The sequence below is a fragment of the Anser brachyrhynchus genome (assembly GCF_964034855.1).
Source record: "Anser brachyrhynchus genome assembly, chromosome: 13".
Lineage (NCBI taxonomy): Eukaryota > Metazoa > Chordata > Aves > Anseriformes > Anatidae > Anser > Anser brachyrhynchus.
In genome coordinates this window covers 17,257,991-17,284,261 of record NC_137708.1, presented here as the reverse complement: position 1 = coordinate 17,284,261, position 26,271 = coordinate 17,257,991, and the positions used below count along the sequence as shown (strand labels likewise).

The following is a 26,271-nucleotide window of genomic DNA, read 5'->3' as shown; positions in this document are numbered from 1 at the left end:
CCCACAAGTCCCTTAGCTGCGGAGCGTCACAAGCAAGGTGTCTGGCACGGTGTCTCCCCGTTGACTTGGCATCGGCTGGTGGCCATCAGAGGGATGGAGCCTGCACCTTGAGGTGTCGGCGTGCCCTGGTGTGGCTGTCCCCGTGGCAGGGGGTCCGTTGGAGGTTTGCAGCACCAACACAATGCCTGCTGGCCCTGACGTCATGGTCGTCGCGAGAAGGAGGAGGTGCCCCTGCTTGATAAGCCTCTCCTGGAGCATCACCTTCACACTTCAGAAGCATGGTGGAGATCAGCGTGCAGGAATGCTGGTTATAAACGTCTGTGTTTTGGAGATGCCGGTCTGATCAGCCACAAGTGCACTTTGAGTGCTCCGAAGTGAGCCCGTGAGCAGCAGGTTCAGATCTGTGAACGCACATAGCCAAATGTGCTCGGTGCTGGCTCCAGCGAGCTTTTGTTGACCACGGTGGGAACCCGGGGCAGCGGGGAGAGGAGGCTTAGAGGAGCAGACCGACTCGTCCTGAGCTTTGAAATACGGATTTGCATCAAAGTCAAACTCTCCGGGTTAGTTAAATATTCCTCTAAATATGCAGAGGAGTTGGGTTACTGATGCTTGTTATTCTTATCTTTCTCTCAGTGTCATAACATCTTTAAGTTTGGTGAAGGTTTCACTTACTGAGGCGGTTTTAAAGATTTCACATTAATTAAGAGGACTCCACTGCAAATCTGAATATGAATGACATTCGGCTGCTGAACCCGGGGCAGAGAGCACTGCGGGATAATCAGGCATCGACGAATGTTGATTTAAAAACAAAAAACGGTGCTTTGGTCTCGTACCTGTTCTGAGAGAGAAAAAAAAAGTTGAGCTCAAGCTGCCAGAAGTTAGATTCAGTCTTTAATTTCTGGTCAAAGAGGCACGATTCTGTTCATCGGGAGCATCCCCTCGGGTTGTTCTCTGCTGCCCACTGCACCATGTCCATGCCAATGCACGGCAGCAGGTGGCATGGGAATGAGGGCAGCTCCCCGAGGAAGGAGTAAGAAGGGTTTCCAATGAAAAATGAGGCTAGATACTTCTTCCCCAAAATCTCCGTAGGTGAGATTTTTTGTGCCTGGCAGCGCTTGGAGGAGGAGAGCCTTCACTGGCAGCTGGGGCAAGCAGTTGTCAGACGGGATATCTGAGTTTTTCTTCCAACCGTGCCACTGAGCTGCTGTTGTCTGACCTGGGGCAAGCCCCCTCTTCTCTGTGTGCCTGCTAACCCGTCTGCTAAACTGAAAGAATAATGCTTACCTGCTTTTGGAAAGCAATTTCAGGTGATGGGAAAGGCACTGCAGAAGTGCAGAGCGCTGCTCCACTTCCTAAAGGAGGACTTCAGGGAAGGAAATGGGGATATATATCATTTTAACCCTGCTGAAATACATCGGACTTGGCTTTTGGAGTGGAAAAGTGAAAATATGATAGCCTAAATAAATAGCATTTGTCCTCTTAAGCAGGGTGAGGGCAGCATGTAATGTTGTGGGGCTTTTTTTATTGTTGTTATTTTTTATTCATGGTTCCTTGAGCTGATTTTGGGAATTGTACTGACTGTGGTTATGTTTCTGGAAATGTGCAGGTTGGCCAGATGCAGTGGGGCATGGAATGAACAGAAAGAGGTTAAATTGATGGATGACCAACAAGAGCAGGATTGTGCCTCAGAAGACCAAGAAACTATCCTGATTAATGGGGTGAAAGAAAATGGTAAGGAACTTAATTACAGTACATGAGGGAGCAGTGACAATTTGCAAGCCAACTTATTTTCCTAATTCCTTTCATGTATTTAATTTTAGTGGTTTGCAGGTATCTCCATGATACGGAGCAGTAGGGCAAGTGGGTATTTTCTGCACTCCAGCTATGGATCTACAGCTTTTGAGGTCTTAACAAGTACTGCTTTGGCCCATGCATATGCATGGCTGGAAATGTTTATGTGCACATGGAGTTTGAATTATGGATTTTAGTTCAGTTTGAATTATGGATTTTAGCTCGGTTTCTTAGGGAAAAAAGTCATAGGAGATTATGCAGCCCCTCTGCTGGGAATCTGTCCCCCTCTTTGCAATTACATAAACCAGTCTCAGCCTGGTTTAACTGAGGGTTTTCGGTCCCTACAAACTTAGGGGAAATTAGAGCTTGGGTTACAGACCTGAATTAGCACCCAGTGCTGAGGCAGAGCTCGATGTTTTCATTCTAAACGTTTTTATGGCTAATTTTATGGATTTTTAGAACTTTTGTTGGCCTGCAAATCCTGCAATGTGTGCATATAAGCTGGACCCTGTTAGATATCTAGGACTCGGTTCTCTGATGCTGCGTGTTCAGATCCTTCTGTCTTACCAACGTGAGGTTTGCCCTAGCAGGAGCGTGTAGAGGCACATGTTGTTCTCATTCATTACCCAAAACCTGGAGCGACTCCAGGCACACGGGTGCCCGTGAGGACCCCGCAACATGTGCTGGCGGCAGGTGAAGCGTACGCTGGCGCTCTCCCGTACAGTGTAATTTTGAAGGTCTCCGTCTTTGCCAGCCCATCTTGTTCATGACTGCACACAGCTGATGGCAGCTGCTGGAGCTACAAGGAGGTTTTCCAGCCATCTGATCGAGTAGGCAGTAAAATCAGCAGGTACCTCCTCAGTGAAGACTGGGGTGATTTCTAGAACCCGATACCACTTCCATGAGGTTAAATTAAACAGGACTTAAGAAGAGCTTTAATTAAACATCGTTGTGTAGGAGTTGCTGCTGAATCCAAAGCAGAGAGATGCCAGGTAGCTCTGGTGCCACCATCTCCCTGTTGGTGACATTAGGACTGGGGCTGGGGCTTCTTGCACCCTCTCACCCTCGCTACAAATCGGTGCTCGCTGTACCGGCCACAGTTAATCCAGAGCAGCCTGCAGGCTGCTGAAATGCACCCTCAGACACTGGACTCCTTCTAGAGCTGATTTACAACAGGATGGTGCAGTGTTCTTCTGCTATAACTGCCCGTATGCTTTTGGATGGTTATTGAGTTAAACCTGAAAAAGGCTTTTTTGGTGCTCCAGTATTTTTCTTTTTTTAACTGTGGTCTTTCTTTGTATTGCTTTGGAGCTTCAATTGATTATGCGCCTGATTTTAGGACAATGCAGCCCCTATAAATAAAGCTTGGGCATTTGTGTTTCACAAGAGTGAAGTTTACTTCTGTAACTAAAAAAAACCCACCTGCGGACAGCTTATTTTATATTACAACATCTCTGTGTATTTAATGCAGTATTTGAGATTGATTTTGAGCTCTCCACCTCCCTCTTTCTTTGAGTCTTGCAGCATTCACAGATATTCTTTTATCCTCAAATTTTCCATGCTTCCTGTCAGCTCCAAGCTGATTTTTATTTTCTTCTGAAGTGGAAGTGCACTGGTTAATTTGTTTTGCTGCTTAAGGAAAAAGATACCACCTCTGCATTTCTGATCTAAAAATGGTGGGAGGGACCCAAAATGAGCTTTATTTTGCTTTTTAACCCTTCTCGAGGAGGGAAACAGCACCGATTTCCAGCAAGTCAGTCTGTTCAAGCTGCATACAGGCATTGAATTGCATTTCTGGTTTGGTTTGTGTACCATTCGGAAGGTTGTTCAAAGCTTTTAGAAGGCTGGACAGCTCTGACTGTAGCTTGCACGTACTGGCTTAAGTCTTAAACGACAGCTCCATCCGTGAGGCCTCACGTAACTCGGGGCAGCTTTTGGGATCAGCTCTGGGGGTTTAGGGCAAGCCATGTCACAGCGGAGTGGCTCCATACCGCGTGGCTGGGTGCTCCTTTCCGTCTGTCCCAGATGGATGCGCTCGGGTGGCTTGGCATGCTGTCCTCCTGGTGGGACGGTGCTGTGGCAGCCGTCCTCGCAGGGACCAGGTTCACCCTTGGGTAGGGTGGCTTTTGGAGCAAATGCCCTTGTCACAGAGGGTTGCAAGAGCTACGTAGGTGCCACATCACTTTGCGTGCCCTGCTCTTGCAGTGAGCTGGTGCTTCAGTGCTTGTTCCCCCTGAATACCCATGTGGGATTCCCAAAATCCTCGTCGTGGGGCCGGGATGTGCTTCTCCACGCCTCCCAGTGCCACATCAGGTGGGGCTGCCCCTCTGCTGGCATTGCGCGGGGTCTCACCCCACCAACCTTGGGTTTCAGCAAAATGGTCGGCCAGGTAAGCTGTGTGCTGGGACAAAAGCAACAAAAGCTCGAGGCTGGCAGAGGTCTCCACCTGTTCTGAATGCACACATTTGTGTGTTTTTATAATACAGAAATAGCCGAGCATGTTCATGGATAAAAAGACATTGCATTTCCATGTCAAGGGTCATACCGTCCGCTGAGCCAGAAGTTGGATAAAAGAATATTCATAATTTTGCTTTGCCACAAAAGAGTGCCATGAGGCAAAGAAAATAAAAACCCTTAAATAAAAAAAAATCCTTACATTATGCAAAAAGCATTTGAAAGATGAGGAACAATGGGAAGAATTGCAAAATCAACAATAATTTTAATAATAATTGCCTTAAATTCTGTTTCCTCCTGCTTTTCATCCGCATGGACAAGAAGGCTGTTGTTTTTTTAATCAGCTGTAACTTTGTGACCCTGCAGCAGCAGCGCAGCTCAGGTGCGTTTCAGCTGCAGGTGCTGCAGGAAGGATGTTTTGCTTCTTTAAGAATCTTATTTTTCTATTAATTTTGCAACTGTTAATGGGAACATTTTTATTAGACTTGTTTTGTTTTTTTAATAACCTTGTCAGATTTGAAAGGCAGTATCCAGGTAACGGTATGTATATTAGGAGGAAAGAACGGATGGTTTTGGTTTTTTAAACATAATCTTGTACCTCTTCCAACTGGCTGCGGGGGGCAGAGTGTTTACCTCGCTGGTTTTCGTACATCACAAAATTAATTAGCTGCACGAGTGGAAGATTGCGATCTTGCGGGGAGGAGCCTGCCGCCTTCCAGGCAGGCGGTGGGGAAGAGACGCCCCCAAAACCAGGGAGAATGAGAGCGGGGTGACAAGAACTGTGAGGTTTGTAAACTCTCCTTTTTTCTCTCTCCCTTTCCTCCCTCTCCTCCTGTCCCTCCAGAGCCACGTGCCCCGGATGGCGAGGAGAGGCCGTGCGGTGATGCCGCCGTCGCCTTCCCAGCCCTGACGGCAGCTCCGAAGGAACCCCAGGCGTGCCACCGCGTGCTGCCACCCCTGCCTTCGAAGAAGCCCTGCTCACTGAGCCCGCCGTCCCCGCTGCGGCTCACCGATGTCCCCGAGCACGCGTCAGACGACTCCTCGGCCCACGCCATCTCCCTCACGTCCTGCGTGACGAAGGGCATGAGCTCCTGGTCGCTGCCGGGTGACTGCGAGAAGGCTCCCTTCAGCATGATGGAGCCGGGAGGCATGTCCGCCCTGACCGGGGACTGCCTAATGCAGCCGAGCCGGACCTGCCTGGGCTGCTTCATTGAATCAAAGGACGGCATTGATGCAGAGCCGGGCATAAGCTTGAAAGTGGGGGATATAAATAGGGATTATGACACCTGTTCGGTCTCTGATATAGGGATTCACTGCATGAGCACAGGAGAAACCATGAGATATGGGGATCAACTGCTTTCAGACCAGCTTTTAAGCTTCCCTATGCATAAATCGAGGGCAGCGGACAAAAGAGATGCAGAAAAATCTGACAGTGATTCAGAGGACCCCACTCAGAAAAATTATTACGAGGGATTACTATTAGACAAATGCAATGGTGAGGAGCCCTTACTAACAAATCCCAACCAGGAATGGGGCTATTTTGAATCTTTCATTAGCGAAAGTAAAATTGAGCTGCTTGACCTCTGCTCCAAAAATGAGCTTTCTGTAAATCTGTTTTCTGAGGAAGATGTGGATAATTACATGTTTGATGATGATGATTCGACCTTGGGAAGCGATGTCTGCTCCTTAAAGATCAGATATGAGTCTTTCCAGGACAACGTGCGGGAGAAGACCACAGCCCTACAAGAGGACGCCCAGTTCAACTTCTTCCCCAGCGTCTTTGGCAACTGCACCAAAAGGGACAGCAGGAGCACCCTGAAAAGGGGGCCCGGTGGTGCCGCCGACCCTTCTCAATTCAAGTCTGAGGAAGGCATCATCTGGGGGGAGGAGGAGGAGGATGGTGAGGAAGAGGATGGCGAGGAGGAGGAGAAAGCTGCCTTAAATAAATCTTGCAACAGCACAGAAGTGGTGCAGTACGTGGGCTCCAAAAGGAGCCACTTCTTGGACTCTGTGAATTCCACAGAGGACTCTGGGGAGTTCAGCGACGACAGCACGTGCACGGAGTCTTCCTTCGATGTGCTGCGGGATATAAAGGACTGCAGCCGGTACCTGTCCCGGGACCACTCCAGCTCCTTCATCCAGCAGAACTACGGGCTGCGGGCGAAGAGGAAAGTGCGATACAGTGACGACTACCTGTATGATGTGGACTCCATCGAGAACGAGAAGATCCTGGATAAGAAGGAGTGGCTCCCAGACGGTCCCAAGGAGGAGGATGATGACGAGTGGTGCCCCAAGAAACGGCGAAAAGTCTCTCGCAAGGAGCCCCCCGTTATCATCAAGTACATCATCATTAACAGGTTTAAAGGGGAGAAGCATATGCTGGTGAAGCTCAGCAAAGTGGATGCCAACGAGACAACTGTTACCCTGAACGAGGAGCTGCTCAGCAAATACGAAAAGCTGGCCCCATTGAAGGGCTTCTGGCAAGAGAGGCAGCAGAGCCGGCTGGATTTGCTCAGATCGTCTCTCTACCACAAGCAGAATTTCTATCTTAACGGCTCAGATGCTTCGTTCCTCCCTCACCCACGGAAGCGAAAATGCAAGCTAGCAAACAGGCACAGGATTCAAAGAATTAAAGCCATTGAGCAGTCAGTGAACAAGCTGGGCTCTTGCTCCTCTGATCACAAGCAGCCTTGCAGCAGTAAGGAGGATGCAGGCCTGAAAGGGCTGCAGGCATTAGCCATCGCCACCCCCAGCTGTGCGAACGGATTACATGTAAATGACATCACAGGCATTGCTGCCGTGAAATGCAAATCGCAGGAACGGGAATACAAGGGGACGGAGAGGAAAGTGCTCCGCAGGATCAAATTCAAAAGTGAAGCCAGGTTGAAATGCAAGAAAATCAAAGCTGCTACCAACACGACGGAGGGCTGCCCGGCTCTGGAAAACCAGGACTCTGCAGCACGGCTGAAGGACGAAAATGTTCCATGTGCTTCAGACAGCTCCCATCTCCCGGAGTGCCATGAGGATAAGATTGCTAAAAATTCTGCTTTCCTACCATCCACCTCCTCTTCAGACAAGCCTCTGCCATCTGCTAATATCACCACCAATGTACCTCTGATCCCTGGAGGCTATCTGCAGACGCTGTTAGACGCTTCGGATTTGTCGAGCAGCACTGGCATCTCGTACTTCACCCAGCACCCCTCCGAGCAGCAGCACCCACTCCCCAGCATCGTCCCAGCAGACAAGCCGTTCGCCGGCCTGCAGCCATCGCAGAGCTGCGTGCTGTCCCCGCCGTCCGAGTCTGAGCTGCAGCAGTCCCCCGGCCACCTGGAGATGGAGCAGAGCAGCTTCGGCAGCGTGTGGCCGGCGAGCAAAGCTGCCGGCAGCAATCGGCAGGAATTCGCCGGAGAGCTGCGGGAGGCCGCGGCGCTGTCGGGAGAGTTCAGCGGTGCTGCGGGTGCTGACGGCCTCCCGGCCTCCAGCTACCCTCCAGTCAATCTGAACAGCAGCAAATTGCTCTACCAAAAAAATTACGTGCCGGATAGCCAACAAGTGCAGTCTGATGATTCTTATCAGTCGTGTCATTTTAATAATGGAGAGGGGCGCTTTCATTTCCAGCGAGGTACACTAAGTACAGATGATGGCAGACTCATTAGTTTTGATTCAGTGGGTTCATTGTCAGTTAGTTCTAGCAATTATAGTTCTTTAAGTTTAAAGTCTTGCGAAAAGGACGGCGAGGATGATATTAATGACGATTTCTTGGCCCACTGCAGTCCCAAGCTAGTGATCCAGCAAAGCATAGATGAAATCACCCCTTTGAAGGAGTCCACGGACCTTTTAGACATTTCCAACTTCACACCCGATAAGTTCCGCCAGTCGTCACTTTCAGAGATGTCCCCTCCGGACACTCCCAACCTTTCCCCGCAGATAGCCGGCTCTGACACCAAACCCCTGGGCACCCTGAAGGGCTTCCCAGAGAGCGCCCAGGCCGCTCTGAGCAGCTCCGAGAAGGTCAAGTGGAACTGCGGGGTCCTGCAGACCGAAGATCAGGCAGATAATGGGTTTACTTTAAATAATCACCAGTTTCAGTTCCATATGTTCAATGATGAAGATTCTGTCAGCCTTCTTGAAAAAAGTCCGTGCTTGTCAACATTTAATGAGCCATCTGGTCAAATTAGCACCAATAGCAAAGTGTCGAAATCTAAGAGGAAAAGTTCATCCAGCAAGAATGTGGGTACAAACCAAAGTTCTTCCCAGAAAACCACCAGGAAAAAATCTCCCAAAACCAACAAAGGCACTGAGAAGCCCCAAGGGAAGAACTCCAGGCAGGCACCCAGATCCACCAGGAAGGGGAAGAACGCTGCGGGCCTCAACGGCGAGAAGGCCCAAGCAGGCGGCAACAGAGCCATCAACCAGCTTGCTGGCCCGGCCTTGGCGGCCAAGGGGCTTGCTGAGGGCGTTCAACATTGCGGCCCGGCCACCGGGAAGCTGGGCAAGCACAACGGCCTGGCTGGAGAGTGGGCTGTGGGGAAGGACAGCAGTGCGGGCTGGTCGGAAACGGGCCTGGGGAACACCACCGGCCTGCTGGATGACGACCAGAGGGAGTTCGAGGAGCCCTCCAACATCCTGTCCAACATCGCCTCGGGGATGGCAGACGTCCAGAGGTTCATGATGGCCTCCATCGAGCCCTTATGGGGGCCCGTAGGCCACAACAGCGTGCCAGACATATTCCGGTCACCCGAGTCGAACAGCCTGAAACTGAAAACCCTTAAAATTCTGGCAGGGACGCCCCAGGAGTCAAAGAAGAAGGCAAACGGCGGCTCGCCGGGAACGGCGAAGAACCACAAGTCGAACAACAAGGGCTCAAGCAAAAACGGCAAAGCTGCTGCCTGCGACCCTGGTCGCCCCAACTGTTCAACTGGGTACAATACAGACATTCACTCTCCCTTTTTTGATAAAAACTATAGTAACCTGAGCACTTTAGGCAATAACGGACCTACCCATAAAAAACTGTACCGTCATAAATCGAGTTCTAAATCACTGAGGGATGAGAACTGTAAAATAAAGCGAACAGACCGCGAACAGACCCATAAGGACCCACCTGTGACAGCTTCTTTTGAGAAACTGAGGTAATGCTGCACCAAACTGGCTGGAATGCCCCTTTAACTTTCCTACTACCTGCTAAGCCCGCTGTTCCTCATTTTTTCCTTCCTGAAAGCAAAAGTTGCATGAAAGAGACATTCCCCTTTTACAGTTTTTGTTGTTTTTTTTTTGTTGTTGTTGTTTTTTGGGGGGGTTGGGTTTTTTATTCTTTTTTTTTTATTCTTTTTTTTTTTTTTAATGCATGAAAATAATTATTACTTGCAAGCTACCTAAAAGAATGACCAATTTTCTGGCTTGGCTGGGGTTAAAAAAAAACTAACAAGGCTACTCTTTTCTGCTGTTTGGCTTCTTCAGTTTTTAATTACTTATTTATTGGGGGAAATACAAAATGATTACATGCTCTTTTTAATGATTTTGAAAAGGAAAGACTTTTTTTTGAACATTTTGTAAAAAATAAAACACAAAAAAGAGGTTATGCATCCAAAAGCCAAGATCTCTAAACTAAAGGCTCTTTAGTTTGAAAATGAAAACTCATTCATAATTGAGCTTCATGTGGCAATTTTGAGTGCTTTCTAGCCCCCTCTGCTGTTTATCTCCTAACCTGCATCATAAAGCTTCATCTCCTGTGTCAGAGTTTAGCGCATTTGATCCTGTCGTGGTGACTCCACACGAGCTAACTAAGATGGCATAAAATGTTTGGTTTTTCTGCAGGGAATCAGACTCCATTCTTCTTAAAGCAGAAACAACATTTTTGGTTTTTCCTGTATTTGAAGAAGAGACTCCCTTTTCTAGAAAAAAGACGTTTGATGTTTGTTTCTTTTTTCCGTTTGTTTTTTTCGTTTGTTTCTTTCGAAATATGCCTTGTGGTATGTTGAAATGTAAGTGCTGAAATGAAGAGTTTGAAATTGTGGGAATTTATTATTTGAAAGCGAACCTAATCTGGTATTCTCTGTGAAAGACTGTTTTAAAAGTCATACTGTTGTACAGTAGTTTATGCACTATTACCCACAACAACAAAAAATTGTGCCAAACTATGAACAAGTGACTGTATTGTATATATTTTTACTTCTCTATCAACATTGGGTTGTGAGTGTTTTCTGCAGCTATGCCTTTTGATTTTACTAGAAACATTCCAGTTAAGTACTAACCACCCCCTTTGAAAGCACCTGTAACTCACGATGAAAACAATATTGTTCACTTATACAACTTACCAAAAGTTTTATGGACATGACTAAAAGTGTGCCAAATTTACTTACCTCATTTCATGGATTCACCCTGTGGTTTAAAGCTCATAAAGGAAAAAAAAAAAAAAAAGGAAAAAAAAAGGAAAAATACAAAGAAAAAAGGAACTTTGAAACTGATGCTGGGAAATTGTATTGTCCTCTCTTTAAAACCATGAGCAGAAAAACATAATGGTGAAATGTTGAGTTTCATTATAGGAGAGAGTTGAAATGGTGGAGGAGTTCAGAAAACCACTCCAGGTAAGTCTGACAGGAAGTCGAGTGTCTGCATCTAGAGACTACGAAACAGCTGCTTTTCAAGTGTCTGTTTTCTTAAAGCAAAACCTGTAGCTGAAGAGCATTTGAAATGCAAGTTACATTGCTAATTCTTTGTATCTCAGTTTTATATATTTTATAATAACCTGGGATAAATTCTAAAATAGTTATAAAAATGGAACTAATATGTTTCATACATTTATTGCTATTTACTTTGAGTAGTTTCTTACACATTTTTGATGCAGAGCCTGTCAAAAGTGCTCTCATATCATAGCTTTGGTGTTTCCTAAATGTCTAACCTTGCAATGCCAATATAGTTTGAAATTTTGAAAGCAAAATCATTAGTTTTAAATACAGCTCTGAACCTTTCCTTTGATTCAGTTCGTAGTGTAAGGAAGAAACCAGAACTATTGGTGATGTCACCGATCAGGGCCGGATCATACATGACTAGACTTTATTAGACAGCGTTAAGTATTGAATGCTAAATGTATTATCAAAAGGCCTTATTTGTAACCCTACTCACCACACCCTCGCCCTCCAGGAAAATAACAAAAAAAAAACAACAACAACAAAAATATTCATCTCTTTTCCTTGTGCAACTGAGAGCCTGTGCATTTTGCTGCTGACTTCTTATGAAACCTTGATATGCAAGAGACCTGCTAGCTGGGAGCTGCTAGGACCGGAGGAGTGTGAGGCTTGGACACACTTATGCAATAGGAAGGGGTGAGGAAGAGGAGCCTTAATACAGCCGGACAGATCGCTGCCGTGCCTGTGGGCGTAGAGGCGGTGTGTTTCACAGAGGACGTGGCTAGACTCAGTTCTCTGTACAAGCAGGTCATTTCCAGCCCGTGCCAAAGGCAAAGCATCAGGAGTGGCTGAACAGGCTATGTAGGTTCACTTAGCAAAAAAGCAGAGCAATTCTCATTGACCACTTGGAATCGAGACGTAGTCGCCAAGTGTCGAATTGGCATCAAAATGCTCCCAGCAGATTCTCAGATCTTGAGGGCCAGCAGTCCCAACGAGAGAGCATGGCACGGTAACGCATTTTATGTAACAGGTGAAGTAAGCACGGCTGGTGCTGCCCGGAGCGAGTCACTCCGGGTATGGCCAGACCCTGGGTGGACTGGGAGATGCTCAGGATCCGGGAGACAAGCGCTGTGCTGGGACTCCATCCCTGGGTGTTTGGCTTTCCCCCACCACACTGCTCTCCCTTACATCCCCCGGAGCTGTCTTTTCCATCTGTAGTGTCACCCAAGTTTACAAGTCCTGAATGTGTTCGTGTAGCCAGTTTTTGGGGAGCTCTTCCTGTGTGCCAAAGGGCGAGGGGCTGCTGGCTCCACGGTTTGGGATCTGCAGGCTGCTGCTCCTATGGAGACAGGTCAGGCCTGGAGCTGGGACGCGGCACGTCCCTTCTTTTCGACCCAGAACCATCCTTTGAAAGCACATTTCCACTGGCCCATGCTGTGTTCTTCGTGCTGAACATTTTAACTATGTGGTCCATAAATCAAAAAATGATAAAGTACCTTGTACTGAAATAGATAGCAATATTTATTGCGTTTGAGGAATGTGCAATAGGGCATGAATATAAGGCATAAAACGTATGTTGAAAACCCAGGAGCAACCCGACTGCTGGACGTTTCAGGACACTGTTGGTCACAAATGCCAGCTGCCTTCCTTGTTTCTCTCCTCTCAGTCCTGCTGCTCCAATTTCTCTGCCATCTCCAATTGTCATCCCACATCCTTCCCCAAAATTTCTGACTGTGGAAATTTTAGAGACCCCCCCAATCCCTCATGGAGCAACTCTGGCCTTTCTCTGTCTCTGCAGAAGTTAACCCCACTGCTGTCTGCTCTCAGACTACCAACGCTGGGCGACTACCTTGAGCCAAACATCAGTCATCCCCTTTTGGCCCTTATCTCCACCTGCCTATCACTACCTCAAGATTTTAATCACTTCCACTTTTGCCTCATTTCTTGCCATATAAGCTTATTTTGTCTGTTTCCCTTTCTTGTCAGGAATGTTGAATTTTTGTTTCTCCCAGCCATGGGGATGTCTCATCCATCCCCTGCCCACTATCCAGCACCCCATGGGCTCCCCGTGCCACCCCATGCTCACTTTGCCTTTTTCCCATCCCAAAATTCGTCATCTTCTCCAATCCCGGTGCACGTCAGCCATCTTCTTGTCAGACTCCTGGCTGTTCAGGGTGATTAATTCAAGCCGCACAAAGATGTTTATTCTGCAGCATCCCTTAAGATGTCTTTTCTACTTGATCTCGCCCCACTCCTGCTGTAGAGGCATCGTGTGGAAGGACCCTGACGTGGTCGCGCTCTCCTCTCAAACTGCGCCGTGCTGGCACGCTGCAGTTGGGCGAGTTACAATCAGCAGCAAAATTAAAAAACAACCGCCTGCAAAGGACGGTCATGAAAACGGGGTGAGATCAGACCAAACCAGGGCAGTTTAACATGACCTTCCTTCGGGGAATACGTAGCGAGGGTGACGTCCTCCCAAAAGAAACCTTACAGCGAGCCGGCAGCAGCCAGCCTGACCCCGAAGGCCACAGTTTTGCTGGAGGTACTTGCATATAGAGGTTTTGTAAATAGAAAAATATCACTGATGGGGATTCAAGTAATCATTTGAAAAATAAAAATAAAAACTTGATCAGGTTTACATGTTGCTTTTTTATTATTATTTTTAACGTAAGAGTTGTTGGAGAATCACGGATTACAGACCAGGTTTAGCGAGGTATTTGGTGGAGGGAGGCGAGCGGTGCTGCGCAGCTCTGTCCGGAGAGGAAAGCTGGTTGTTTTATTTTATTTTATTTTATTTTATTTTATTTTATTTTATTTTATTTTATTTTATTTTATTTTATTTTATTTTATTTTTAATAAACATTACAGCTCCAATGAGCCAGGAACCAAAATAGAGACATTCTAAGCATTTTAATCCCATACCTGTCGGACCATATTCTTTAAGTGAGGGCTCGATCTAGCAAAGCACTTGGGCAGGAGCACCCGCTGCCGGGGCCACCACTTGCCCAGGTGCTTTCCTGGAGCACAGCCTGACCCCGGCGCGAGCCGAGAGAAAACTCCATTGAAGTCAGTGTAAATGAGAAGAGGATCAGGTGCATGGACTTCAGTCGGTGCAGGATCAGGCCCTTGGTCTTACTTTCTCAACTCGGTGTGTTGGACTTTGCCTATGCAGCTCCCAAGGAGTCCGGTGGAAGTTGCATGGTTCAAGGCGCTGACATCTATTTGAGAATGTGCCTCTTTATCTCTTCAGCGTGTAAAATAATGCAAAAAAAATAATATATAGAATAAACAAAGTACAATGTCTGTGGTAGAAGCAAGGCTTTTCAAATCTGTTTCTCAGGTAAACAAGTGACACTAATGACAGTGGAGTAACAGCCATCTAAGGGAATTCGGATCTAGAAAAGGAGGATGCCCTCCATCCCGCAGGATACTTGGGTTGCCAGACACGTTTACTGAGCCTTTGAACACTTGGTGCAAAAGGAAACAAGAAATAAAATTTGTATTCACCGCTACCCTTCAATAGATAGGAAAAAAAAAAAGTTTCAAAAGCACAAAGGGAAGACTTTAAAATAAAATAAATGAAAAAAAAAAAAAAGAAAAAAAAAAGATTCCAGTTAAACTCCTTTTGTCTTTTACTCCCCGTGGGAAGCAGGGTAGGAATCGAAGGAGATGCTCTGTTTCGCTGCCCGCAGCGCTGGCTGTGGCCGTTCTGACTGCTGCCTACAGAGATTTGAATGTACTGCTCCTTGAGTTAACTTCCATAGAACTAGAGGCACCTCGCGAGTAAGTTGCTACTGTTTTATGGTGCTAAAGAAAACTTTTATCCCCCCTCAAGCATTTAAGGAATATTAAATGGCCCTTTTTATGAATGTAACATATCCATTTCTGTTTAACATTTTACACTGCAATTTTAACATGTTTGGAAATTATTTGCCTTTTTCTTTTAGAATAAGCTTTATAAATATTCTGTAGAGTCAATTGAAGTATAATTCTTAAGGATCACTCTAAGACGCCTACAAAATCTTGTATATTTTTAAGTGTGCCAATTTGTAAAATATTTTGTAAGTGTATATTTTTCTTAGAAAAGTGCTGTGAAGTGTTTGTATGTGTGAGGTTTCCCTTTTTTTGCACCTTCGGGTGTTAATAAAAGGATGTATACTTAAAAGTTTCTGGTTTTAAAAACCAAAATACAAAGAAAAAAATTAAACTTTTGTTGGGAATTTTGTAATAAAAAGAAATGTTGTGAAAGAGTGTAGTGATATTGTGTAAAGGAAACTGGAAAATTTGTGAGCGCTTTGCTGTTTTATAGATCCTCTTGTAAATTATTCTTGTAATATTTTTGGTTTTGTTGTTCTTGTTGCAAAGGTTTTAAATATTTGTGACTGACTCTGTATGGTGAAAATGTCATATTGTTAACTTGCTGAGTTTTGTTATATTGTTTATGGAATAAATAAAAAAATTTAAAATCTCATTTTAAGATCATGTATGAAGAAGAAATTAAAACTGCCATTTATTGAATAACAGAAATCGTTTCTTTAAACAAATTGCTGCCACCTGAAACAACCAAGTGACAGTCCTGCCACCCCTCACACAGGCACTCCTGATTGCAGCCCTCCTGCTTAATTGGGCTCACGTTAATTACTGTGAATTGCATTAGAGACGAGGGGTGTGACAGGGGATGGGAAGAAGTGGGAAAAGTGCCTGTGTGGGGTTTGCTTCTTCATCTCTGGCTTCTTCCAGTGAGAAGTGAGCACTGGGTTTTTGTCCCGGGGCAGCTCAGCTGGGGCAGATGTTCCTGCAGGATGGGAATGCCACGGGCTTGGTCTTTGGGGCCTTGTGGGAACTGGAGGTGGTAAAACATCACTGTTCCTTTCCTGAGTGATGGGAACAGTGGGGCGAGGGCCCTCCAAGCCCTCGGCCCGCAGAAAGCAGGGCACGGCATCGTGGGGAGGGGGATCCTGGATCAGTGGTGCAAGGGCTGGAGAGCCGGCACAAATGTTTTCCAAATCTAGGGCAGCGTTGGGTCAGTGCACCCCAGAGCCTGCTGCTGGGCTTCAGCTCCTGCTGTGGGTACGGAGAAGCCACCTGGTGAGTTGGGGACACAGGGCGGTGCTCGAGGCAGGATTGCCAGGTAAGGGCTCTGGGGAGTCAGGAGCAATGCTGCAGAGCACCACCCAGCGCCCGCTGCCTTGTCCCTGCTGTGGGGACCATAGGGCTTGGTGTGGGGAGGGTGGCACGGCCATACAGATGGGCTGATGGGGCAGCTTGGGGCTTAGCCTGGACAGGAGGCTTGCTTCTGATGTGTAGGGGGAGCTGCTTTTTTGCCAGGAGAGCCGCTTTTGCTGTGCGGATCCCTCTGAAGTTAGAGCAGGGTGAGGGCAGAGGTGGGCACGGAGCGAATGGGGACGGGCAGTGGAACCTCAGCAGCACTGTGCTGAGCAGGAGACAAACTGCCCGGCTGCGAAGGGCAGATGAGGGTTAAAATCGCCACCACTTGCACTGCTCAGCCCCAGCTTTGCAGCCTTTTAAAGGCGAGGGTTTTGTCATGGCAGCGTTCCTTCCAGGGGAGAGCTTCCCATATATATATATATGTATAAAATATGTATGGTGAAAGCTAGCCTATAAAATAAGGCACCCACTAAATGTACACACTCCAGATCTTTGACCCAAATAAAACAGATTTAATTACGCAGCAAAGCCTGAGTAATGTTACAGACAGGGCCCTGTTAAAGTGCTTATCTACTGCATTTATTTCACATGCACAGGGCTAGAATTAAAGTGCTGATAACTGCCGGATGAACCACCACCCATCCATGCGGGGGGAACCAATTGCAAGGGGTAACTTTTGGTTAATATCAGCCTCAGCCCACCTCTGTTGGGGGTACCAGGCAAAGCCCCCGAGCTTCCTTGGACCCAGCCTGATGGGTTTTTACACACCATAAATTGCGGGTGGGACCTGCCAGAAAGGGGCCTCGTGGGGTTGGTGTCGGTAAAGGGATGCAGGCAAACGGGGTTTCGGTGGGATTACACCTATGGCAGCCTTGCTCAGGAATATACTTTGTGCTGCACCAGTTCAATAAAGCACTTAAACACACACTTTATCTTAAGCATGTTAGAGATTATATCCCTCTTTAGCAAAGCGTTTAAGTGTGTGCTTAATTTAAGGATTTAATTAAGGATTTTAATTGTAGACTTCAGTATGTGCTTACCTGCTTGGCTGAATATGGCGAGATTACTCCATGCTGAAGATTTCTACATACAGTAAATGACTAATTCCTCCAGAATGAAGATGCTACATTGTTCTTGAACAATGCAGCTAAAATATAAATAGGAAAAAGGTGAGAGACAGTCAGCTTGATTCCTCCAGGTGAAAGCATTATCCATGACCAAAGCTGAGTTGATTAAAATCTAATATAATTAGTTTTCACCTCTAAAGTGCCATTACAGATCAATAGAACAGGGTACCTTAAAAATGAGTCTCCAGCTCATAAGCTTTAATTACACAAAAGGAAGGATTCACACGAGAAAGGAGATGGAGACCTTGAAATGTAAATGGCCACCAAATAATAGGCTGTGAGGCCATTTCTCCAATCATTAGTGGTTTAGGCTGATTTCTCTAAGGAAAGAGAGCTTCTGCAATTGCATCATCAGCCTGCCTTTGGGTCATTTCCACTGTGTTTGAATTCTGTGATAAATTTCACTTAATTGGGGGAGGGAAAAAAAGGATTCCAATGATCCCGAGCTTCTGCAGGAGCATCGGCAGCTGCTGGTACAGTGCCAGAGGCTGAGCGTGGATGCTGCCACGTTGCCACAGAGCCGACACTTGGCTTCTGCACCTCCTGCATCGCTGCTGGCTTAGGATGCTCCGGGTCCCAGGGGCCTGAATTGTCTGCTGCAATGTTTATTTTATGGCTTGTGTGGTCTAAATGAGTGGTAGTGATACTGGTCTGAACTGTAGGAGTCACTGTGCTTTACTACAAAATGCAGTGAAATGTCCGTGTGTCGTTTCTTTGCCTTTTTGTTTTCTTCAAGTTTTTGTTATTTTACTCTCCCTAGCTGAAGTCACACAGTCAATGACGCAAGGGAAGACGTGGTAGCTGCCTACAGGGGAGAGAGAAGCGCTCGCAAATGGGAGCGAAGGAGCTGAGACTCAGAATGGTTGGAGGAAATTCAGAAAAAGGCCTGACTCCTCGCAAGGCAAGGAATGTATTTTGCCAGTGTTTGGTGGTATTCTTCACCATAATGTCTCCCGGACAGTACGAGTTGTTACGTCCCTGTGGTGCCAGGGTCCTGGGCGTGAGGATGTAGCTGGTCAGGTGGTCAGATTCTTTCTCTTCTCTTTTGATTTCATTATCGGTCAAGCTACAAAATCATTATTTTTCCCTTTTCATTATATTCCTCCCCCCAGTTCTCACCACTTTCTTACCACCTAAGTACTTCTTTCTCAAACACTCCCCTCCTTCTGCCTGTGCTGCCGTCTCTGCAGAGCGTCCTTCTTGTTTCTTCTGAGAGAAAGGAACTACACCTGCGACCTCCCTCCTCCCCCGGCTCCCCTTCACTCCTCTCTCCCTGCAAACACTTCTGTCCCACTGTCCTCTGCTAACCCTTCTCTTTGGGCTCCCCGTGCCACCCCAAGTATCTTCCTTCCCTGCCCAACCTCCTCCAGGAGCTGCTGGTCAGCAGTCACCATCCCAAGCCCTGGGATGGCAGCCAAGACTCTGTGTCTTACCAAACCCACTGCTTTCTGCCACGTGATGATGTTTCTCCTCTCTGTCTCTGCTCTCTGACCTGCTGAGGACTGCCTGCTCTCCACCTTATTATCCTCGAGCAGGTCTTGCATGAAATCCTGCAGCCACGCCAGTGGTGAGCTAGGTATGCCCCCTGGGCTGGGGCAGCAGGGCTTTGTGGTCTGCATGGTGACCATCATCAGCTACAGGAAACTTCAGCCTTGTGGCTGAACACGGCCCTTGGAAATGGCTCAAGAATGGAAGATCGGACACTGGGTAATAACTCATTTTATAATACCAGCAGGAAAGAGGAGTGCTTCCTGCTCCACTAGGCTGTAAGGATATCCTTGAGGAGAAGCCCACATGTTCTCGAGAAAGGCTAAAATCCAGGCCTTGGTGCTTTGCATGACTGCCGTCAGAATTCAATTCTAGGTTGCGGGATTGTGCAGGACCAGGCTCCTGCCTCTCAACGGAAATAACAGCAGGGGTGCGTGGCTATGCAGGCAGCAAAATCCAGTAGTAAGAAGTACCTGCGGGATGTGACCTCTGCAGCGCACAAAATGCTACAGCTAGGCTGTGCTGCAGAAGTGGCTCAGGAGTGGTGGCCGCAGGCTGGCAGGGCGGGGACACTGGTAGCAGGGAGCCAGCCAGACCAAGCACTGCGTCCTGCTGTCTGAAAACGCAGCACAGGTTATTGCAGCAGCAGGCAGCGGTCATCAGAGCGAGCTGGTTTTGCCTTTCAAAGCACCTCCACTTCAGAGAGTCACTCGGCATCGCTGAACGTGCCTTCGGATGATGACCTAGAACATTATCTCCTCGCACACTGCACATCTCCCATCTTTTCTGAGAGGAGGGAAAAGAGAAACCTATGCCACTTAGGAAATGGAAATAGAAAAGACATCTTCAGATGTTGTAGCAAAGCGGTGATGACCAGGACCCCTCATGCCTTACGCTGTGCAATGTAGTGCGAGCATTGAAACCTTTTTCTGGCATGCAGGGCTGCGATGGATGTGCTCCTGTCTCAGTGCTCCACCTGCACAGACAGAAGAAAATCCGAGCAGTGTCAGGTGCATGACCTGCAGACCGGGAGATGACTCAATCTAATTTCATCCTGCAGTGAGCACTGGTGCACCTGTACAATGAGCAGCACGTTATCACACCCTTTGCTCAACTATCTCTATATAATATATTTGGTCTTCATAGCCTTTGGTACATCATGTTATTTATTCTTTCACCTAATGTATTTGGAGCAACTTGCTAGCAACGTGCAGCCCTATTTATTCTTCTAGGGACAACAATAGCGGGAATAAATGTTAAACTAAAGGAAGAAATAAAAAAATAGCAGCTCTATTTGTGCTATGCCGAGATGCGTTTCTTGGCAGCCCTAGAGATTCAACAGTCTGGTATTTATCACGACAAAACGCAGAAATGTCTGATGATTGCACGAAGGGAAATAAAGAGACTGAGCGCATGCTGCAGGCTGAGAGATAAGGGTACGTGTTCATGGCAGGCAGCTGCTGGAGCAGTGGTATGTCGAGTCGGCTGCCAGGGGCACGGATCAGCAGCGGTAATCGGCAGCTGTTGGAGGTCAAGCCCTGTGGTGTGGACGTAGCCGCTGGGATTTCTGCCTCCGAGGAGACCAAAGGGCAGCCTCCGCTGCAGCTGCTAGCGGAAAATCTCCCTGAGAGCTGGACCTCGGGGTCATCCTGAGAAGCTGCCACTGCAATGTTGTGAGCCCGCAAAGAAGCGTCAACCTTGTGCATGAGTGTGCTTGTGCATGAGGAATTTGCATGTGAAGCTGCCATGACGGTCAGTGCCTGGGCCACAGCTGTGGACAACGTCCTCAGAGGTGCAGCCCAAGGAGATAACGTTCATTACTCTGTATGGAGGGAGGGAGATAACCAGTCTTCAAGCAGTTGCATCCCAGTGATGGAAGTCCCTCATCTCCCAGTGCTTTGTGTTATTTACAGGAGCACAAAGCTGAAGAAATGAACGCTTCTATTTTGGCTTCAGTTTGTCCTTTTACACTACAGAGTACTTGGCGCAAGATTCAAGGGACTGATGAACTGCATCCCAGAGCTGGCATTTCCTAAAGACAACTCAATAAAACACGGGCACGCTGCTTATCGCATGCATCTTGTAGGCTCACATAGGTGGCAGTATGAATCTTTGCCTGGCAAATTCCTCTGACAACTACTTTCTCTGTCCTTTCTGGCCTGGATAAAACCACCAGCCTTTAGGACCAACGATTGCCTCTCCTGCAGCTGAGACCACTGAGTTACCCTGGTAGCAGGCCCTGTCACTCCACAGTGCCAAGGGCATCAGAAGCAATTAAAGAAAAATGAGAATTGATTTGAAGAATGTAATAATCATTCAACTAGCTGGGCAAAAAAAAAAAAAAATTGTATCATTGATATACCAGAAAGAATAACATTTACTCTCTGATAAGCATTATGGAACCCACAGAAGTAAGCCTGAAACCTCAAGGACTTACACCATAAATGATTTAATTCTGAAGAACAAGAAAACAGTATGTTGAAAATCAATCGAAGAGGCTAAGAAAGTCAGAAGTGGGCAGGGGAAGGGTTTCTGTCTCTAGTGTTGGCTCAGGCTAAGAGCCAAGTATCCCTCTGGCCCCCACGCCTGCCTTTTCATAGCAGTTTTCCTTCCCAGCACATAATTCTCTGTTCATATTTGTAGCCAGTTCCACAGCTACTCTTGGAAATACAGGGATGTTCCTCCTTGACAGTTCTCACGAGGCCAGGCCTGTTGAGGCAGATGTAGCTGGAGCTTGGCCATGCCACACTTCCAGAGGTTCGTGTCCTGGTGAAGTAGAGCACCTCCATTTCCAGGTGGGTTTTCTCTACAGGTAGGACGCATCTGGGATGTCAGAGCTCGTAGCTTGTGGTTTCTCATTGCTCTAAGAGGGGACAAGAAGGACAGGTTCATTGATCTTTGATTCAGTGATTGCCTCACTCTTCTTTCAAGTTCTGGATGTCCCTGATACACAACACACACGTCAAACCCTGCCCGCAACAGAGTAATTAGGTGGCTCTGCTAACGGGGTGTGAGAGGATGTGCCTGACTACAGCTCATCCAGGATTGTCTTCCGCAGTCCCAGGCCCTCCGACATGCTTCTCCCGCGTTTTTCTGAATTTCTTTCTGCATTAATTTCAGCTGGCCCTGGGATTATTTGAAATGTGGCCTTGGGGGACTTGTTCAAAGGCACTGCCACCACAGGTGACTTTGCATTTTAAACCGAAGCATTTCACTCCTATCTGTCTGGACACAGGAGCTGCTCAGCACTGCTTCATTAGGCAAGTTATTTTTCCCAGAAAGAGCAAAACATTGAGAGAGGAATTACCATTTGCTTGTGAAACAGCTGCAGAAAGGATGAGGCACAAGCCCTCTGTGCGTCCCCCCTGCTACTTGTGTGATTAACCAGATGGCAGAGCCGAGAGTCACCCACTCCCACTTGCACAACATGTGGGATGTTAGAAATTGCACCTGAATTGAGTGAGGATTGGTAAGGGACCTCCAAAAGAGTGGCTTTGATGTGAATAAGAGGGGGACCATCAACACTGAATAGGAAAATGTCTGTGAAAGATCCCTCTTCCCCCCTGGCCCCACCCCATGTTTCCACTTTTTTCTCTCATTTTTCCCTTAAGGACTTTGACAATGAGCACTTAAGAAAACCTCCACTCTAGTTTATCAACACAAACAAATGAAAAGAGAAAATAAAACCTGCCCATGGTCCTCATTCCCCTAAACAACAGCAAAACCCAGCAGGCACCCAATGCTTTCGAAATGCCAAGGGACAGCAATAAGCTGATGTTATTTGGAGGTGCCCTTGCACCATAACACGCTTAAGTTTCTCAGTGGCTGATACTGCTCTTACAGCACGGAGTTAGAGCCAAAGGTCAGCAATAAAGCTGTTCTGGTTGTTTATTTATTTATTTATTTATTTATTTATTTATTTGTGAATGCTGATTGCCCCACAGCTTGTGCTGCTCAAAGCAGCTACGGCTCATGCTGAAAAAGTTACACAAGTGAAAAAAGTGTTGGAAAGCTGTAGCCAGTTACAGAGATGGCCAAAATCTGAAAAAGGAGGTGAGAGGACTGGAAATGACCTTTTCCTGTACCTGGGAGCACACACATATCATTAAATATTTCCAGTGGTGGTCACTGTCGTGGCAGGCAAATGGTGGGTGGGTTGTTTCGGTGGACAGCCTTCCCCACTGCTGAAAATATTCCAGTATACAGCAACCTGGTGCTGATGTCCAGCTAAGAACCCTTTATCGTTACATCTGTCACGTACATTTCTACAGACTGCATTTAAAGTGTCATTTAACCTTTGATTTCTTAATGAACCATGCTCCTTGGGTGTCTCAAAGATGTGCTGTCCAGCCCTCGGGGGAGCCTTCCTCCAGCCCTCTCCCTGAAGAGGTTGCAGGATCTCAGCAGCCATGCCTGCAACAGAGGTAATAAAACCTCCCTCGTCTTCCTTGGTGTCCCCTCCTTTTGGCTTCCAGGGAAGTGTTAGCTCCTCTTGTCACAGCATCTCATTAGGAGCTCGTGCTCAGCTGATTATTTCTCTTCTGAATCACTGTTTTCTACGACTTTGCCTCCCGCCCTGCAGTCCAGCTGCTGCTCTATTCTTAGGCGGATGACTTTACATCTGGTGGTGCTGAAAAACATGCTATTTGCTTAGGCTCAGCTCATTAAGTGATTCAGATTAGGTTTTGTAGTGGTGACCTGCCCCTAACTTTGTACATCTGCAGATCACCAGTAATGATATTGTATTTTCTTTTAGGTCACTGATCGCACATTAAGTGGTGCGGGGTCAAGAACCGACAGAAGGGAACCGTGCCTTGTTCAGCGATGAGTCTGCTTACAACTGCACTCTGAGACCCAACGGTTAGCTTTCAGTCCAATTAATATTTGTGATATTGACTTAGATTGTTCCTCTTTCTCAATCAAAATATTATGAAAGACAAGATCAGATGTCTTACCAATTGAAGGTTTATTATATCAGCACTACTACTTGACAGGCATGATATTAAGAAAGGTATCTGGTTAACTTGACAAAGCCTAGTTTTCATAATGTTACAGTAATATCTTCTTGAAATGGTTTATTAGCGAGGCCTCTTATCAGCCCTATGTTATTTTGCTTGGAATTGCTATCAGTACGATAGGGATACACCATATTTACTTAAATAAAGGCCATACTCCCCCCCACAGGCCTCTGCTTCATTGCAAGGTGTGATATCCCCCCCTTGTCTTTTGCAGACTTGTTCTACCTGGCTGGGAATTAAGGAGCTGGGATGTGGCAGGATGGTACCTGAGCTAATATTTAAGCTCTCCTGAGAGTACAGCACTGCCTGATAAAGAGGTCCCTGATCAGAATTTGTTTATGTCTAGCAAATTACTGAAAACTATTAAAAATGCCTCCCTAAGGTGCAAGGTTTTCTTCTTTCAGCACTTTAAATCTCTTTGATGCCAGATATGCTTATTTAAACATGACCAGCTTGAATATCCTCTGAGATATGGTTTGAATGGAAAATATTTTGTTGTATAAGACATAAACCCAGGTTTCTCCCCCCACCAGAAGGTAACTTGGCCAATGAAGAAGATGGCCTGTTGTGAGCACTGTAAAGCAACGTAGGCAGTACTGAAGTGGAAAATAGAAAAGTTAGACTGTTAGCAATTGTTATAACCTTAGGTTTCCTCCCAGGTTTGTTCTGGGCTGGTACGTTAGTGTAAAGTGGCTTCATTTGCCTGCTCGGTACCTGGCTCTGCTAATACTTTGAGTATATAAGGATTTGAGTGTGTCAGTTTGTCAGGTCTTTTTTTCTTTCCATTTTTTTTTTCTTCAGGTTTAGAAGCTCCCAAGAGATTCAGATTTTTCTCACCTCACTGCATTTGGATTATTACTTATCTATATTGTGAATAAATTATTTTAATACATTCCAAGGAAAAAAAAAAAAAAGCAAACATTTTTCCTCATCTATCGCTGCATACCAAATAACCAGTTTTTAAAACCCAAGGGGATTTAAAGCAAATTTATTTACCCTCATTGAAGGAAACGACATTAAACTTACCATGGAAAAGTGTTGTAATTCTCCTTTGCTGTACATACATTACTAAACCGCAGACAGGCAGTTAAGGATGAATTACACCAAGCTTTTGCTATAGATTTGGGATTTCTTCCCCATACTGAAAAGTTCTCTATGCAAATATGTTTTCCCCTACAATATCTTTGAAATACACTGCTACGCTGATCCTAATTTTTTACAAACCTGCCAAAGAGATGTGTGTGCACAGGTCACTAATTGTTATTAATACTAACTGGACAATGAAATCTACTAAGCAGTTTTGAAAAATCAGAGCTTATTCTGCATCTGATAGACCCTGTGAGGGCATTCGCAAATCATCTCAATGCAGTGGGTGGGGAGGTACTTGTCCCCAGTTGTCTGCCCTGGACCTCAGCTACAAGATTTTACTGATGAAGTAAAGTGTACTTCAGCAGTACATCACTGGGTTTTTCATCGCAAGCAAACTGGCAAATATCTACTCTAAGAATGTGAACTCACCCACAGAAGTAAAGTATAGCATGCTTCATCCCTCTGTTGCTTTCCATTTCATGATGCTCTAGACTTTCAGTAAGGTTATTCACTCAAAAATACTCTATTGAGAGAAAAAGAAAGAGACAAACAAAATTACTTGCCAGATGTCATAAAACACTCTGAGGCTGCACCAGGAGCATAAACCATCATCCTTTGGTTCAAATAAAAGAATATGCTCCACCTCCCATTTGCTCAATAATCCTACCATTTTGCTGCTTAGGTTACTGGTGTATAACAAAGCCACTTTTATACCGCTCTGACCTTGCCTGGTATTCAGAAAAGGCAGGGAGAAATACAGGATTCATTTTCATGCATAAGTCTCTGTCACAGCTGCATCACCTTCTAGTTCTTCAGTTCTTTGAGGTCTCTCATCGGAGTACTCTGGTGGGCATCCTGATGCTTTACTGATTGCCAATACTCACACTCAGTGGCTGTCTTATCAGTTGTCAGCACAACGCTTTCTGTGATAAAATGGATCAATTGTATGCTGATCATCTGCTCCTTGAATTACTGATGTTTTACAGCGGAATGAATTTCTTTACCTATTTCAAAGATGTCTGTCAGAAAAGAAAGCTTACATGCTCAGCCACGGGATCTTTCTTTCTTCAGGGGATAGCTTCTCCAAGCACTGGAATCTATCTAAATAAAAAAATCTGTTCATCATATGTCAGGAACAGCTCCAAGAGGACTTTTCCCAATGGCAAATATTTCGGCCCATTAAAACTGCAAGATTGCTTTTTTGACATTAAATTACCCCCCTCCCCTTTTTTTTTATTATTATTTTTTTTAATTTTACTCACATTGACCACTAAAAACAGATTTGTTAGGTCATGGTTTGACCCTACAGCAAATCTAAATGTAATGAAGGATCCATAATGGAGCAACGATGCAAAGCACTGATGTGATTTAACTCACTGTCCCAGCTCCCATTTGCTTTAAAAACAAACAAACAAACAAATAACAGCTTAACCTTCTGTAAGCAAGTTTTATTCTGGGTTAGGTATCACCTTTTTATTACAACTGTATCGAGAATCATCCCTCCACCTG

The 26,271-nt window shown here is 46.2% G+C and overlaps 1 protein-coding gene across 19 annotated transcripts in view; it reads left to right on the top strand.

The window, feature by feature from the left end:
* NEXMIF (neurite extension and migration factor) overlaps nt 1-14,477 on the top strand; it is a 197,623-nt gene extending 183,146 nt beyond the window's left edge. For 17 of the 19 annotated variants that reach the window (XM_080553923.1, XM_080553925.1, XM_080553927.1 and 14 more), the window contains 3 exons: nt 1,607-1,731; nt 5,090-9,374; nt 10,060-14,477. In XM_080553923.1, the coding sequence (XP_080410049.1) occupies nt 1,656-1,731; nt 5,090-9,374; nt 10,060-10,237 (4,539 nt within the window). In that variant the 5' untranslated portion in view covers nt 1,607-1,655 and the 3' untranslated portion in view covers nt 10,238-14,477. The remainder of the gene's footprint in view (nt 1-1,606; nt 1,732-5,089; nt 9,375-10,059) is intronic. The other 2 variants (XM_080553932.1, XM_080553921.1) reach the window with 2 other exon arrangements.
* Nucleotides 14,478-26,271: the final 11,794 nt, after the last annotated feature.